Source organism: Leuciscus leuciscus (assembly GCF_965113295.1).
Source record: "Leuciscus leuciscus genome assembly, chromosome: 8".
Lineage (NCBI taxonomy): Eukaryota > Metazoa > Chordata > Actinopteri > Cypriniformes > Leuciscidae > Leuciscus > Leuciscus leuciscus.
The window spans coordinates 14,768,093-14,786,742 of NC_138732.1; the positions used below are offsets into that span (position 1 = coordinate 14,768,093).

The 18,650-nt window shown below is 38.7% G+C and overlaps 1 protein-coding gene across 3 annotated transcripts in view; it reads left to right on the plus strand.

Annotated features, from left to right (window-relative positions):
- drp2 (dystrophin related protein 2) overlaps positions 1–18,650 on the plus strand; it is a 172,012-nt gene that overhangs the window by 148,511 nt on the left and 4,851 nt on the right. For 2 of the 3 annotated variants that reach the window (XM_082178200.1, XM_082178202.1), the window contains exons 15-22: positions 326–437; positions 857–993; positions 1,786–1,851; positions 10,361–10,426; positions 12,676–12,816; positions 15,851–16,088; positions 18,170–18,287; positions 18,429–18,562. In XM_082178200.1, coding sequence (XP_082034326.1) covers positions 326–437; positions 857–993; positions 1,786–1,851; positions 10,361–10,426; positions 12,676–12,816; positions 15,851–16,088; positions 18,170–18,287; positions 18,429–18,523 — 973 coding nt within the window. In that variant the 3' untranslated portion in view covers positions 18,524–18,562. Of the gene's footprint in view, positions 1–325; positions 438–856; positions 994–1,785; positions 1,852–10,360; positions 10,427–12,644; positions 12,817–15,850; positions 16,089–18,169; positions 18,288–18,428; positions 18,563–18,650 lie in introns of those variants that run through there. The other variant, XM_082178201.1, reaches the window with a different exon arrangement.

Genomic DNA, 18,650 nt, shown 5'->3' on the forward strand with positions numbered 1-18,650 from the left:
CCAAACTTTTGAATGGTAGTGTACAGTAAATAATATTGATTTGTATGCATTTTTTTATTTTTTTTTATGTCCCCACCTTAAATAGTTTAACCAGAAGGTTATCTTAGTAAACCTACTTCACTAGAAAGGGTCAAGTTTTGCTGGTGAACACAAGATCCACCAGTACTACTAAACCATCAGTATCCAGCATAAACCACCCTGCTAACCTTAAGTTGTTATTGTCAGCAGGGTAGTCATGATTCATTATTTTAATCTTTTCGTAATCCTAAAATGAACACATTTACATTTGGATATAAAATGTGTCTCCGCCTCATCACTGTTTCAGATACCGAAGTCTGAAACAGTTCAATGTGGACATCTGCCAGACGTGTTTTCTGACAGGCCGGACCTCCAAGGGCAAGAAACTACACTACCCCATCATGGAGTACTACACCCCGGTACATATGCTTTGTTACTTGCAGAGGTTTTTTCTTTGCCAGCTGGCAGCTTTGTGCTTGCTCAAAGGTTTCAAATTCAATCACTATTATTCAAGGCACTACGCAAAATAAATATGAATTGAACCGAATTGATCTCCTGCAGTGAAATACAGCATAAGGCCATTTGCTTAATGGTTTTCCCATGCTCCAGTCTGAGTTTTATAGGTGGGCGTCTTTATTATGCTCCGGCTTTCTGTAGCTGCTCAAGAGATGATAGATTGAGATGGGAGGAAGAAAAATGTTCTGTGTGGAAACTGATGTACTGGCTGTGTGTCGGAGGAATGTTACGAAGAGGATGTTTTGTGTCTCAATCGCTCATGTTCTCTCATTTTTCTCTCCTCTGGCTCTTTTTCTGTCTCTCTCTTTCTGAATCATTCCAGACGACCTCAGGCGAGAAGATGAGGGACTTTGCAAAGACGCTAAAGAACAAGTTCCGCTCAAAGCAGTATTTTAGTAAACACCCTCAGAGGGGCTACCTGCCTGTTCAATCAGTACTGGAGGTGGAGAGCTCTGAGACGTGAGTCTGACTTCCTGTCTCCGCTGATGAGAATCACACCTAAGTGTTGTTGCGTTCTTTTTGTAGGTTTATAAGTGGAGAACTGTGGGACTAAATGCAGTGCACTGTAAAAAATAATTCTCTTCCCTGCTGAAAAGAAACATCTTAAACCAGCCTTAGCTTGTCTGTTGACTGGTCAGACTGGGAGACCAGCTGGATGTCTGGGTAAATGAGCTAAACAGCAGCTTGTCCAGGCTGGAAGGACCCGCAGATCATCTTAGGACAGCTTATTTTTGTCTTATTTTCTAGTAAAACTATCTAAACATCCTTAAAACCAGATACATTTTATTGATAAATAAATAAATTAACCTAGATGGTTTGCTGGTATTGGCTGAATTAAGCTGGTCGTCAAGCTGTTCTCCCAGCCTAAATATCTGAACGTGCCCAAAACTCCTCTAAATAAAGCAAATGGATCAGCCTGTCTAGGTTGGCAGACTAGCTAAGACCCACAAGCCATCTTATTTTTTTTGTCTTGTTTCCCTGGAAATTTTTTTAAACATTCTTAAAACCAGATTTATTTGTCTCGGCTTGGTTAAGCTGGTCTCCCAGCTTTGTCAAGCTGGTCTTCAGCTGGTTTAGCTGTTTTCCCATCCTGGCTAGCTAAAAGTGTCCGAAACTCCTCTAAAGAAAGCCAACGGATCAGTCTGACCAAGTTCTAAGACCAGCAAACCAGCTTGAACACAGGCATTCATACATATCAAGCTACTTTGCTAACAGACGTGTGCGTGTGTGTGTGTGTTTGTGGTTTCACAGACCCTGCTCATCTCCCAGGCTGCCTCATGCGGACACACACAGCCGGATTGAGCATTTTGCCAGCAGGTAAGGGTTCAGTCTCACACGGACAGCGATCACGCATCAATTTGGCTCTGATATTCTCCCAGCAGCCACTTCTGCTCACTCTCCTGAGCTCTGATTGGCATATTGATCCTCTTTGCATGGACACAGTGTACCAAACAGCAGGGCCTTAACAACAGCCTTAGAGGAAGTGAGAAGGATGTGAGAAAGAGAGAGAGGGACATCAAAAGAGAGAGGGTGAGAGATGGCATTCAGAGGGGTGGACAGGGGTCAGCTGCTTTCCACTAGAAGAATGAAAGCTCCACACACAAGGTCTGGAGGGCTCGAGGGAGCTGCTAGCATAGATCAGTCTCATCTGGCCTGGACGGAGTGCATGTTACACACTCAGGAAACAAACAAACATGCAGACATACACTTGTACTCGAAAAAATGTTAAAACGTTCATACTTACAGTTATACCAGTGGGGTTTAGAATTAGGTACAGTAGTGCTTCAGGCTTATGTCACCCTCACACACACATTTGATGCCACACAATTTCTGTCATTTTACTGCTAAATGATGGCATTAAATATATGCAAATGTTAATGAGTATGAAATATATGCACATTTATGAACTGGGGGGATAGATGTTGCTACCCCACTGAATTAATGGTCAATACTTCTTAAATGATGTATCCCAAAAAATCCCTAAAACACAAAGAGAAAAAAAACACAAAAACACTGTATGAGACCATATCAGCACAATAAAACTAGCATAATACTAACCAATACGTCAAAAGTAATTCACATTATACAATTACTAAGCAATAAATATTAAATCATGTACCTTATAACCCTTTTAGTGAGATGCACAATATACAATATAAAAGGGGAAACCAACAATTCAATGCAAATATAAGATATAAAAGCAATACAGTCTGTACAAATTCTATTTAAAGGTCCCATGACATGAAATTTCCACTTTCTGAGGTTTTTTAACATTAACATGAGTTCCCCTAGCCTGTATATGGTACCCAAGTTTCAAAAAATTTTAATCGGTGTAAATCGAGCTTTTGCTATCTTTCTCTGCCTTTGAGAGAATGGAAGCTCAACCGGGCTGATCTTGAATCTCCTCCTTATGACGTCATAAGGAGAAATGTTACCTCCCCTGTCTCTGCTTTGCCCGCCCAGAGAATATTTCTCGCCCATGAGAAAATGAGCTAGGAAGTAGAACGCGCGCGCGCGATTTTAGTTTGTCCACGAGAGATATCATGGCTTTTGAGCGAGCGAAGCATAACAATTGCTCAATAATTGGATGTACAAATGAACATCGAATGGTCAATACAGGGCTGGGCTTGCTGAACGTCGGACAAGTAAGTCAACAAATTATATATAAGTGTGTTGCTTTACTGTTGATGGTTACCTAGCTTCTTACATGTAGAATGTGGCTGTCACATTAGCTATGCAGTTACTTGCGCTAATGTAAAGGTAGACAGCATCAAGTTACACATACTGTAACGCGAGTGTTGTACATTTCTTTGTTATTTGGATAACTGTTTTCCTGTTGGTTATATGGCGCGCGCGATATCCGCATTTCAAGATCGCAGAGCTTGATGTAATTGTAATAAGATAAATTACAGACGTTACAGATCTCTCATGAAAAGGCAACAGTAGGTTCGCGTTAGCTAACGTTACATGATGATAACTGTAAACCATCCGAATAAAGAACCGTATCCAGACATAATATTTTAAACTAACCATTCGGAAACGTCCTGCTGGAGCCGCTGAGTTGCAACTTCTTCATCCGTTGCTTCTCCATCTGGATCAGATTCTGGGTCAAACTGAAATGCTTGAACGACTGCGTGTCTTCGTGCCATTGCAATATATCCAACATAAACAAACATGCATGGTACCGTTGCGCAAGATGGTCAAGGCCACACCCACCCTCCACCTTGCGCTGCCTTTCTCCTCCTCCACAGTATTTAAAGCTACAGACACCGAAACGGCCCGTCTGAAGGAAGCTCATTCTGGGACTGGCTTGTAGTGGCTATAATTCTGCACCAAGGCTGGATTTTTGGAAAGAGATTTCAGATACAGTACTAAGGACCACTAAGGAGTCGGACTATATTAAAGCCTACAAAAAGTAGCATGTCATGGGACCTTTAACAAATCAGGTCATTTACAAAACATATTAAGTTGAAAGTCGCATGGGTTTGGAACAACATGAGTGTGAGTAAATGACAGAATCTTCATGGTTTGCTGAACTAACCCTTTAATTCAGCTGTGGGAGCGCAGTGAAGCTAACGGCCCAATGTGACTGGTTTGGTTTGACTGCAGCAAACGATCAGAGATATGCTCCTCTGCCCCGTCTAACTTCCCTGCCAACTACCTAAATACACACAAGCACATGCACACATGAACGCACAGATCAGCCCTTTGCCTGCCCTAGCATACTGTGCTGCCAACTGTCTCCGCTCACAGCCTGCTGCAGCTTATCTGTACTACAAATAGACCAGAGCACACACTCCCTCTCTTGACTTCTGTGTCCTTTTGTCTTCATCTGTCTGTCTCCTCCTCTGTCATATGCTTGATTTCTACTCCTTGCTTTCAATGTCCATCAATCACCCACTGTATCCCACTTTTTCTTCTCTTCTTGTCCTTTTTAATTCCCCAAATTGTTCTCTCTCTTATGCTATGTCTGGTTTCCCTCAACACACATCAGAGCCGTCTGCGTTAGTTGTCCCTGCTCAGAACAACATTTATTGTTTTTATTCAACTGTCACCTGTTAAATATATTTCACATGTGTCCGTTTGCATCTGACTGAATGCGTACAATGTTCAGGGATCGTCAGTTTACAGAATGTTAGCAGCCTTGACTAAATTAGAGTAGAAAATGAGTTTTTTTTACTTGTTTTTTTCTTTTCTTGAATATTTAAAATTTCATTCAGTTTTTGTTAATGTATATACCAGTGGTATGTCTAGTAGACAAAAGGCAAATTCCAGCTCCATAAAACATACAGCTTGCATATATATATATATATATATATATATATATATACACACACACAGTGGGTACGGAAAGTATTCAGACCCCCTTCAATTTTTCACTCTTTGTTATATTGCAGCCATTTGCTAAAATCATTTAAGTTCATTTTTTTTTCCTCATTATTGTACACACAGCACCCCATATTGACAGAAAAAAACTGAATTGTTGACATTTTTGCACATTTATTAAAAAAGAAAAACTGAAATATCACATGGTCCTAAGTATTCAGACCCTTTGCTCAGTATTTAGTAGAAGCACCCTTTTGATCTAATACAGCCATGAGTCTTTTTGGGAAAGATGCAACAAGTTTTTCACACCTGGATTTGGGTATCTTCTGCCATTCCTCCTTGCAGATCCTCTCCAGTTCTGTCAGGTTGGATGGTAAACGTTGGTGGACAGCCATTTTCAGGTCTCTCCAAAGATGCTCAATTGGGTTTAAGTCAGGGCTCTGGCTGGGCCATTCAAGAACAGTCACGGAGTTGTTGTGAAGCCACTCCTTCGTTATTTTAGCTGTGTGCTTAGGGTCATTGTCTTGTTGGAAGGTTAACCTTCGGCCCAGTCTGAGGTCCAGAGCACTCTGGAGAAGGTTTTCGTCCAGGATATCCCTGTACTTGGCCGCATTAATCTTTCCCTTGATTGCAACCAGTCGTCCTGTCCCTGCAGCTGAAAAACACCCCCACAGCATGATGCTGCCACCACCATGCTTCACTGTTGAGACTGTATTGGACAGGTGATGAGCAGTGCCTGGTTTTCTCCACACATACCGCTTAGAATTAAGGCCAAAAAGTTCTATCTTGGTCTCATCAGACCAGAGAATCTTATTTATCACCATCTTGGAGTCCTTCAGGTGTGCTTTCATGTGTCTTGCACTGAGGAGAGGCTTCCGTCGGGCCACTCTGCTATAAAGCCCCGACTGGTGGATGGCTGCAGTGATGGTTGACTTACTACAACTTTCTCCCATCTCCCGACTGCATCTCTGGAGCTCAGCCACAGTGATCTTTGGGTTCTTCTTTACCTCTCCCACCAAGGCTCTTCTCCCCCGATAGCTCAGTTTGGCCGGACGCCCAGCTCTAGAAAGGGTTCTGGTCGTCCCAAACGTCTTCCATTTAAGGATTATGGAGGCCACTGTGCTCTTAGGAACCTTAAGTGCAGCAGACATTTTTTTGTAACCTTGGCCAGATCTGTGCCTTGCCACAATTCTGTCTCTGAGCTCTCCAGGCAGTTCCTTTGACCTCATGATTCTCATTTGCTCTGACATGCACTGTGAGCTGTAAGGTCTTATATAGACAGGTGTGTGGCTTTCCTAATCAAGTCCGATCAGTATAATCAAACACAGCTGGACTCAAATGAAGGTGTAGAACCATCTCAAGGATGATCAGAAGAAATGGACAGCACCTGAGTTAAATATATGAGTGTCACAGCAAAGGGTCTGAATACTTAGGACCATGTGATATTTCAGTTTTTCTTTTTTAATAAATGTGCAAAAATGTCAACAATTCTGTGTTTTTCTGTCAATATGGGGTGCTGTGTGTACAATGAGGGAAAAAAATTAACTTAAATGATTTTAGCAAATGGCTGCAATATAACAAAGAGTGAAAAATGTAAGGGGGTCTGAATACTTTCCGTACCCACTGTATATATATATATATATGTATATACACATACATACATACATACATATATATATATATATATATATATATATATATATATATATATATATATCTGGGGGCTCGTCCGGTATTATTTCTTCACCACAGTAAAGTGGTTTTATTTTCTTGCGTCTATTTATACATTTACTTGGTCACATATTTGCGGCCTTATCTAGTTTGTATTTTTTCTTTATTGAATTTGGCTGCCAAAATATGGTTGGCATAAAAAACATGGTGATAAACAACATTATCTGACAGGTATCATTCTTTGTAATTAAATTCCTCACTCTGTCTTTGCATGTTGACGTTTGATTCTTTGATGTTGATGTGCTTTCAGGAAACTCTCAAGCTTTCTATTCACGTCCTTTTCCCTTCATGCTTTTGTGCATTCTTAAACTAAACAGCTTGATCTAAGTGTTGGCTAAATAAGAAAAGACAAGCATTTTATAGCTGTAAAAAATGCTTCTACAAAGAATGAAAAATCCACATCTCTTTTGCAGCCCATTGGAAAATCCCTTTCATTCACTTTTATCTGATAGTTCAGTCCTTCACAAAATGTGAGAGAGCATGTGCTAAATGAGGTGGCACATTATTTATATTCGACATCGACAAGACTTGCTTTGAACTTTAATAGAAAATTAAATTCTCATCAGATGTTTCAGATGTGGTATCTGCAGTAAGAGCGCAGAGAGAGAACGTCATAGCCAAGAGAACAGAGATTGTATGTGCGTGTATAGGCTAATCCAGAGTAATGACTGGAGGACCTCAAGATAGAGCGGGTGGGAGAATAAATCCACTGGCATTTGATGTTCTAGACTCGCTGTACAAGTCTGCATATGACAGAGTAAGTGGTCTGTAGTGATGGCCTTTCATCTGAAAAGCAGACAGCATATCAGAAAGAATGAGCCGTTGTTCTGAATATTAACACACAATGTTTATGTACTCGCTGATTTGTGTTTGTGACCTCTCTTTTTCCCTGTAACAAGAGACCACACTAACCACCACACACTGAGAAATACCCATTTAAACAAATACAAATACATGCGTGTATAACCATAAACTCCATTTGACCTCGCACCCTGGAATCTGTGGCATCATCAGCAGTTCCTAGTAACACATTTGATTGGATCTGAACTGATGGATACTTCTGCGGATTCAATTAGGAGTCGTCACAGCCAGGCGGAGGGGTTAACCAGGACAGCCAGTACCACCGTCATTGGCTGAAGGACACCTGGTGGGTGAATGTGTATCGACTTTCTGCTGTTCTCTTAGGCAGCCCCATCCTGCATGTGGGTTCTGTAGTCTGCTGTGTTCTGAAGTTGAATTCAGACCATTCTCTGGCAGCTTTCCTAGCAACATGACATGAATGCACTTAGCACTCCTCATTACGGAGCCTCTCTATAGAGGCTCTTATATTGTTGCTAATTCACAGGCTGTCCTGGTAAAGCAGTGAAATCTCCCCAGTCTCTCACCTAAGGGTAAGCTAAGGCAGGGAAAGTGCAGTGCATTGCTAAAAGCAAAGTTTCACCCCTGTGTTGCTAATGGTAAGCACAGGGACCATTGTCAGCTCCCTGTTGTGTTGAAAACGCCTCTGTTGTGTTGGGTTAATCTTGTCTGTGCTGGATGGCACACAGAAGTTTGCTGGAGGCACAGGGTGAACCTTCTATAAGCCACGCAACCTCTTTTTATACATTGTTGGATTCTGGCTTGGGTTGGAGCACATTTTGTTGCATTCTCAAAGTTGCCACAAGGGGCGCTATATTGAGCATTAGCATCAAGTCTGCCGCACATTTTGACCACCCCCTTTGTTGGCTGCAGTTACCCCCCGTCCTGTCAATGAAATCCAAATGAGATGCAAGCCAAAATAAAAAATCCATTTACACTTCAAATATTATTATTTTTTCCAAGAGATGGTTTCTGTCATTTCAGGTGGTTCTTATCACGTTGATGTTTGTTCAAGTGTTTGTTTTTCCGGTAAGTTTTGTTTTAGTTAGTTATTTGATGCTTTAAAAATGAGCTGTAACGTCAAGATTGGCAACTGTGCTTGTGATTGAGTCCTGCTGGAGTATGTGCAGGACCTTGGTACCACGGGTTCACCTCAGGATCACTACTGCTCGGGCTACAAATAACGTAATTGGCGCAAGATGTCAACGGATATTTCTGGGATATTTTGGCTTCATTTTTTTATAGTGGAAGGAAGTGGAGACAATTTGACCATCTTTTTGCATAGACTAGACCTCTGTAATGAAGATGTCACCTGTTTTTCTATATCATGACTATTTATCTGAGACATCTCTGTAAAACTGATTTAAAACAGAATGTTTTGCGAAAGGTGCAACACAAACAGATGTGACTTAATAAGCTGGACCAGCCTAAATTGTTAGATTAAACGAAAGAAATATCATTTATCTTTATTTCACTCAAATGTATATCGCACATTTACACATCGTATATACACATTTGTTTCAAAGCAGCTTTGCAGAAGATCACAAGGTTGATTGATATATATATATATATATATATATATATATATATATATATATATATATATATATATATATATTAGAGTTGGGCGATTTAAATGCTTTAACATTTTTGTGACTAAACAAGCAATCAAGCAGTGGAGATATGATATATCATAATGTATGATACCAATGTCGTCATATTTTGTTGCTGATTTGACTCTACCATTAAAAAATTGGGGGTCAGTAAAAGTTTTTTTAAAGTTTTTTTATTGAATTGATCAAAAGTGACATTAAATACATGTTACAGAAGATTTCTATTTCAAATAAATCTGTTGTTTTGAGCTTTCTATTCATCAGAGTCCTAAAAATATTAAGCAGCACAGCTGTTTTCTACAATAAATATTTCTTCAGCAGTAAATCAGCATATTAGAATGCTTAATTAGAATAAATTACACTTAAATATATTAAAAATAGAAACAGTTATTTTAAATTGTAATAATATTTCATAATATTATAGTTTTTACTGTATGTTGTGAACAAAAACCCTTGGTGAGCATACAATACTTATTTTAAAGAACTTCTTACCGACCTTAAACTTTTTATCAGTAGTGTATGTTGTTGAAATGTAATCTTGACAAACAGTTTTGGAGATTTCATTGATGACCACAGAGTCTTGCTTCCATTACTATTGCAATTGCGTTTGGTGTGGCTAGATATATAGAAATTGCACATTTCAGCCTTACTTTGGCTTCAGGATGTCACAAGGACTCGAGCTGCAGTGAACCATAAAGCGCACATACTGTATACGTTCAGCCATGGCATGTCTGTGGTGTGACATGTAAGCTGTGGTGCTTGTTGGAGATCTTTTTTATATTCTGTTTTTACTGTGCAACTTGTGGCAGGGAATGAAAACTTACAAGGGGTTTGGGTGAAAATACCTAGGGGAGGCATTTATGTCATAAAAATTCTTGACAAATGAAGTGAAATGGGAACAGATTCTCCCCTGGCTTTGTCATGGTGGTAGAGAGTAGAGGGTGAAGTCGGGAGGCACAGCTTCGGCGGTTGCATGATAATTTGCCACCCAGGTTAATTGTACACGGTATCTGAAATGTCAAGGTAGGATCACAGCATGTGATTTTTGGGTTGGAGAAACTGCTCTAAGGTGTCTCGTATGTAGTCGCTGAGATGTCTCGATGAGTCACAGCTGTCGTCTTCTTTTCCTCCGCCAACGGTGTGCAATTCCATTCCTCTGCCTCGTGTTTGAAGTCACAGTCCTTGGCCCAGCAAACAAATTACAGTGCACAGTGGCTTTGCCTTTGTACGCCTCCCTGTTTGTTGTGACCCATGCTCCATAATATGACATTTTCATTTCGCTTGCTTTTTCTTTTCAGGTTGGCAGAAATGGAGAACCAGAACTGTTCCTTTTTCACCGACAGTCTCTCTCCGGATGAAAGTTTGTGAGTACACCACCTCCCACCCACATTAGAATCTGTCACAGCTGCTAAGTCCTCATGCATGGGCGTGTGGATGTGCGCATGGCCATGCATGCATTCCTTCATGTTTGGTGTAGCTGGGCAGTCACATTAATTAAAAAAGATAATGAAAACGACCCATGGCAATGTGCGCGTTCGCCCTCCATCATATTAAGTCTGTGTGATTAAGGAGCACAAGAGTAGGGATGAATAGAGCAGGCTTGGATGCTGACAGGAGGGAGAGAGAGAGAGAGAGAGGTTGGGCTATTGAAATGCTACCAAACAAGATGTTAAGAGCTACAGGCTGCCACAGAATTATAAGCATATATAGGTGAAATAAGGTGAGCCCTCACAAAAGCAAAACTAATAAAAGAGGTCAGACCATCACAGCCCAGAGTCATGGCAGTGCATGCTTTGTGCTGGAAATGACTGTGTGTGCATGAGTGAGAGAGAAAAAAGGAAATTCAAAGGAATACTTCACCCAAAAATGAACTCGTCCTCATGTCGTTCCTATGCTTTCTTCCTTTCTTTCTTCCATGGAACACAAAAGAATCACGCTTTTCTATACAATTACAATAAGTTATCCAGCTTTAAATGGCATGCAAAAGGTCCATGTTACCGTCATAAAAGTGATCCACGTGTCTCATGCACTGGATTACAAGTCTGAAACTATAAAATTAACTTGTGTGAGGAATTCAAGTTGTCATTCACTGATAATCTTCATCACAATTGTTAATTGTGACCAGATCATTGGGTCAGTTTGTTGGACTTCTTGAATCATTTAGACCAGTGGTCAGGAACCTATGGCTTGTGAGCCACACAGGGCTCTTTGACAAAAATCATGTGGTTCGCCAGGTTTCTCCCCCTTCACCAGCATATGATCATTAAAAACGTAGGATTAATTTTTCTGCAGAAAATGCAGTTACAATTGCTTTGTTGTACAGCCTACCAAAGTTAATGAAAAGTCAATTAACGATAATGTTTCAAGTTGTTCAGACCAATTTGCGTATGCAGTGCTGTGCGCAACACCATTTTAAGGCAAACCACTTGTTTTTATGGCTACGCTCACACAGTTTGGAAATAACAACTGCATTTATTTGGATATCTGATTCTCGAAATGTTCTGTTCGCACAGCATCTTATTGTAGCGGCTGAAATATGCCTATTTTCTGTATGATCAAACAACTAAGTCACGCTTGCCGTGAATATCACCTGTAACCAACCATGACAGTGATTCAAATAAATATCCAAGACGCCCATTTTTTGTTGACTTTGGACCTAAATAAAGTTATTTTTATTTAAATATTTTTGGAAAAAATGTAATATTAATAATAGTAAATATCATTATCATAAAGTCTTTATACATTCAAAATAAACAGAATAAGTTACTAAAAATGAATTGACCATTTTTATGTAGTTTTTTTGTGTGAAAACGCTTGAAATCTCATCCCACATTTCACAGAAAAGAGCATAATAAACAATCATCAGAATTTCACCGTTTGCATTTCACGGAAGAAAAACGAGAAAAATAATGTTTTGGAGCGATAGGAGTAAGTAAATTTTCACTTCGTATTTTTAGGGAAATTGTTCATTTAAAAGGCAGAGAGAAAGTGCAACAGTGATTCATTTATTTAATCTATTTGATAGGGCATATGTGCCATTTCAGTGGCTTTTACCAAATCTCTCTCGTCCAGCGCTCTATAAATGGCCTTTGTTTAATGATGGTCCATGTAATGGCACCTGTATAATTACAGCAGACTGCATGAAAACAGTTTTTTTATTTTTTATTATTGATGTGCCAAATGTGAGAGCGCTGATTATTTGCCTGCTTCCTTTGTGTAGTGGTAATTCTTTTTCACTCATCCTGTGTGCCTGTATATTGGCTGTGCCTCTTTAGCTTTTTTTATGTGAATGCCATGGATAGTGCTTGGATTTCCAAGAGTGTGCGTGTTTGTGTGATTACCGATTGTTCAGCATCTACGCAGCTATTTGTTCTGTGGATGATGGTGTTCATTGCTCTGTTTTTCTACACTCTAAATACTCCATCCGCAGTTTATGTAGAATATGCGTACATGTGTGCTGTATTGATATGCCTCTGCTGCTTTGTGTGCATTTGGCTTATGTACCTGCTGCTTTCTGTGCACGCTTGGCGCCGCGTGTGTGTTTGTGTGTCTGCTGCTGCGTGGCACGGCTAATGTGTTCAGTGTGCGCTGTCTCCTATGTGGGGGGACTCAGGGATGAAGATCAGTACCTCCTACGTCACTCCAGCCCTGCCCTCGAGGAGGACTCCCCCCACAGCCACCTGCTGGCCCACCTGGACTGCCAGGACAGAGAAGAGCTGCAGCGCACCCTCCACCGCCTGGAGAACGAGAACAGGTGAGGGCTCAGTCAGGAGCACATTCACATTTTCACACTTGTAGCTGAAATGGGCAAATTATGCAGCACTAATTGGATTTCCAAAAATAACAAAATTTCCGTTTTTTGAAGAAAATATGAATGGCATTTAACCATGCAAAACAATTCCGCTAGATTTGTTTTTTGTGTTCATTAGTTCAATGTAAGTTGTTTTGTTTTTGCTTGTTTTATGATCTACCAGACAACACAACTATATCACATATAGAAACTACATGTTATGAATATAATAAAAAAAAAAAAAAAAGTAATCTTTTATAAAACATTAAATAAAAATAAACATCAAAGTTATAAAAAAACAAATTATATATAACATTAATCTATCGGAAATATATAATTATGCATAAAAATTATATTATAATAAATATATAATTTATGCACTTTTACTGAAAGGGTTTGTTCACCAAAAATAAAAATGTTGTCATAATTTACTCGCCCTCATGTTGTTCCAAACCTGAAAGACTTTTATTCATCTTTGGAACACACAATATTTTTCACTGCCCTTCATTGACAATCTACTACCACTTTGACCTTCAAAAAGTTAATAAACAGATCGTAAAACTAATCCATATGAAAAAGTGGTTTAGTCCAAATTTTCTGAAGAGACTCGATCGCTTTAAATGATGAACAAGTGGAATTTAGGCTGTTATTCACATATAAACATTGATCAGCGAACACGAACAAAAGCTCAACTGGTTCTTGTGGAAGCTCAAACGTGCTGCATAACACAAGGTAATGAATCTTATTGGTTCTCACATGTGAACATGCTTGAGCTTCCGTTTACCAGATCTGATGTGTGCGTTGATGAATGTTCTTCAACAATGAATTGATTATATCATTAATAATAAAAAATGAAAATAGACAACAAATTAGTTTTTTGATTAATTGCTTCTGCACGCTACACAGCCAGTCACGTCACTTTACCGTAGTAATGTCACAGTCTGAGCTGCTGTGGGAAAACTGTACAATCCATGCTGCCGAAAACCTGACAGTGCTTTATATGAGGCACTTCCAAACAAATGCATCAGCATAATGTTTAACGTGGCTCGCCGTCAAATGCTCTGACAGATGCGTGTGCTGTTGTATGCATTTGAGACGCGTTTCCTCAGTGCATAACTTACATTTTATGGTTGTATCCTTGTCTGTTCATGTCATGAATTCACTTAATTTGCATGCGTGCGCATACACATCAAACAAACAAACAGAGCGCATTAACTCTGAGTAAACTACACATTTAGCTAAAATATTTCATGTTGTAAGTTAAATGTAGGTTAAAGTTCTACATATAACAAAAGTAATTGTATTTTTATGACAGCAGTACCTGTAATGGAGTATAAATGTAACAATGTTACTTTGTTTAGAAGAGTGAATGTGTGTTCCTCATATCAGTTTGCATTTTTTATTGTAATGTTTTTATATTAACCAAAACAATTTGTAGAGAAACAAAACAATGGTGGTCTATTTATTCATATCGATATGAAGTTTTAACTGAGGGTTATCCTCCTGACCTTTTATAGTTAAAAATAATGAGGGGTAAAATGATTTGTCTTTGTATTTGTGACTCTTGGTTTCTGTCTGTAATTGACTGCACTTCATGTTGGCCCTTTAAATCTCTTCAGAGGATTAAGATAGAGCTAATAGTTTTTAATTGGTTGAGATAAAATGTGTTGCTGGGGAAATGGGGACATTATTACTATTATGATGGTTACTCTAATTTTACTTGCATCCAATGAAAGAGGTGTGATCTTTAGACCTTAAAACAAAGGTTCAAACATCTACAGAAACATAAAAAGTATATTAGGTCTACTACCATTTTGTTTCATCCCAGAGGCTACTGTTACAGCTGTGAGTCATTTATGAGTTTTTTTCTTCTGCGTAAATCCTGACCTTTAAGTCATGCTCTCGTGGGGTCTTGCTTTGTTTATGTGAGTAATAGGTCAATAAAACAAGATTAATTGTTAGTGTCTGCAGGGGATCTGCAACCTTAAACTCCTGTATAAATCAGGGCTCCACGCTGTCATTATTAGGACAGAAAGAGCTGAGTGATTTTTTTTTTTTTTTTTTTTTTTTTTTTTCAATTTCATTTAAGGGGGTTAAAATAACAAATTTCAAAAAATAAAAAAATAAAAACGTATACAGACCCAAGACCCAATAAAGACAATGCAATATAATAACATAAAACAAATTAATATGTACAGTATACATACTACACTATCATTTAAAAGTTTAGGGTTGGTTTAAGATTTCTTATGCTCACCAAGGCTGCATTTATTTGATGAAAAATTCAGTACAAACAGTAATATTGTGAAATATTATTACAGTTTACAGTTTTCTAATTGAATGCATTTTAAAATGGACTTTAATCAAAGCTGAGTTTTCAGCTGCCATTATTATATTCTGATTTACATTAATTTAGCAGATTTTATGCTCAGGAAACATTTTTTATTATTATCAATGTTGAAAACTGTTGTGCTGCTTAATATTTTTGCAGAAAATTATAAATTATTACATTATAAATGTCTTCACTGTATTTTTTTAAATCAATTTAGTACATCCTTGCTGACTAAAAATAAAAACGTTAGTGAGTAATATTCTTAACTGTTTTCATTAGGATTTCATCATTTTCTTGCTCTCTTCTCATTTTACATGTAGAGAAATAACAAAAGAATCAACGTTTCTATATAAAATATGCCACAATACAGAAAATTATATATAATAAATTAAAACAAATTAATAAAATAATTATTACATAAAATGTAGTTATTTAAAAATGATATATATATATATTAAGCATTTAAAAATATTTAATATGAATATGTACAATATCAACTTTTTGTAAAATTTATATAAAAACAAGTTATAAGACAAAATTAAGTACATTTATTTGATTAAATCATATTAGTTTAAAATATCAACTTTTGTCTCAACATAGCAGATAGTAATAGTAATAGCAATAGTAATGATGATGATGATGATGATGCTGTTGTCTCTCCCACAGGGTGCTGCAGGGTGAGTATCGGCGGCTGAAGTGGAAGCACGAAGAGGCCGCAGCTTCACCCCAGCTGCTGGAGTCGGGTCCTGGCTCACCGGCTGATCAGCAAGACGAAGAGCTCCTAGCTGAGGCTCGAGTCCTCCGACAGCACAAGACCCGCCTGGAGACGCGCATGCAGATTCTGGAGGACCACAACAAGCAACTGGAGTCCCAGCTGCACAGACTCAGAGAACTACTGCTGCAGGTCAGTCAACAGATGCTGATATACCTTGAAAATGAGGAGTATGCCCACAGCGTGTACCAACATGTGAGCCAGCATAGATTATTGTGATAGAAACAATGAAAGAATGGTGTGTTGGGAGTTGTATGGATATGTTACCGCTGCACAGGGAGGAACATGAACGGGTAAATCAGGGCCTTCTGTGCTGAATACTTTAATGTTAAATGTTAATGAGTTTGAACTGAAGGAATGTTTTGAGCTGTAATAACAGCCACTATGTGAGAAATAAAGTTGGGCTGACAAAATATACTGATAAAGGGGGGCAGAGGGGAGGAAGATGATTTATTTAAAGCTTTCGGCAAAAAAGAGTAGGAAGACAATTGAACAGAGGATAGACCATATTATAGACTGCCTTGATGTACCACATGTAGAAGGGTAAAGAGATGCTTACTAATGCAGGTTTGGTAAGGACAAGGAGACAGGAAACTGAAAAGACTTTTCTCAAGTGAAAGGAGAAGAGATGTTGAGACAGAAAAAATGTACCCATTACTAAGGCCTGAAAAGAGGTGGAGGACAAGCTAGTGCAGAGAAGACACACTAACTTCTGGTAAATTGCCTCTGGTAAATTGCAGAGATGGGAAGGAAGAGGTAGAGAGAGATTATATATGGGGGGGGAACACTATTGACGGAGATGGAATCATAGGGATGGAGTGGGTGGACGGTAAGTCATTTCTCGAGCTGACGAACATAGAGCTTAAGAAACGAGATGGACAGAACTGAGTGGGCAGAAAGAGGATTCTTTTCTTTATTGAAAGAAAGACAGAAAGCAGGCCGAGGAGGAAAAGAAAAGCTCAGGCAGTGCTGAGTGAATAGTATAAGAGGTGGTTGTGCAGAAAAAAGAGAAGTAATGCTGTAGAGATATGATTGGCAGGCTGGATGGGGAGAGAGAGTGGAGCTAAAACACTGAGGCTGTAGCTATAGGTGAAAAAGAATTAGCCGGAAATAGAGGGAAGGAATGGAGGGAAGAGAGATTGACTTAACCTACAAAATCGAGTGAGGGATGTGTCACGGGGAAGCAATAATGTGCTGGGATTATGGAGTTTTTAACTCTTCGTTCAGCACCCCTAGAAATTCGCTGGGAAATGTACAGTCTTACCTCCGTGGACATCTCTGTGGAGCAATAAAAGAGTTTAACTCAGAATAAATTTAAGGTACTATTCATGCAAACAGCCTCAGTTCAACTCATTTGCCTGAAATGTGGGGAAAAAAAGAGGCGAGCCATCCCTGAATTTCTTATCAGTTTGTTTTCATCCCTCAAGAAAATACACAGCCTTTGTAACATGGAAACCGAGCCAAATCCCTGGTCTATAAACGCCAAAGTTTGGTGTTTTGGCAGCATTTGAAAACTTGTGACTGTTTTTCTCATCAAATAACTGTCTTCTGTCTAGAGCATGGCTAGGCTAGCATACTGCATAGTATATAGCCTACTATATATTGTCTACTATTTATGTGAAGTATTGTACAATAAGCAATGACAAATGTTTCTGATGTTAATGCGACATGTTTAATTCCCTGCATTATACAATGTGTACAGAAAATGTGCATGCTATGTACAGTATACGTACTACACTATTGTACAAAAGTTTGGGTGTTTTTGCTCACCAAGGCTGCATTTATTTGATCAGAAATAGTTTTTTAAAAAGTATTTTATTTTATTCATTTTATAAATGAATTTATTCCTGGGATGGCATTTATTATATGCTGATTTACATTCATTTAGAAGATTTTGAGCTCAAAAACATTTATTATTATTACTGTATCAATGGTGAAAACAGTTGTGCTTAATATTTTAGCAGAAAACATGATAAAAAAAAATTCAGGATATAATAAAAAGAACAGAATTTGGTTTAAATAGATTTTTTATAAATGCCTTTACTTTCATTTCAATTTAGTGCATCCTTGCTGAATAAAAACAAAATTGTACTGATCCCAAACATTTGAATGGTAGTGTTTATACTGCTGAAATAGTAATAGTATTATACTTAACTGTTTTCATTATGATTGAACTATTCTTTGTTCTCTTATCATTTTATCACGTCTCCCAGCCCAAAGACGACTCTGAGGCCAATGGTTCGGCTCCTTCCTCTCTGTCCTCTCCCGTGTCAGGAGGAGGCCACCAGGGGGAGCCTCCCAGCAGAGAGATCACAGACACAGAAGCTGCAGGTAAGACCGAGAACAACCTTGCATATCAGTGCCATCATCTACCCATAATGAGATGCAAAGAGATGAGACTTATCTGAATAAGGCTGATTATGTTATGCTTCTGTTGAGTTCATTTTAATTGTAGCATTTAATGTTGTGTAGGTGAGGATTTTGATCATGAGCAAGACACCGTACTGCAGCTGCAACAGGTAATCGAACAGCTGAGGAACGTCTTCCCATCTGAGCCTGGTCCATGAAGAACCCGAAGCAAAACTCAGAGGCCTAACATTGTGCAGGTTTGCTTATTTCTGAATTAAACGTGTCGTTTCAAACCTGTATGCTTGTCTGTCTTCCATGAAACGCAAAAGAAGTTTATCAGAATCT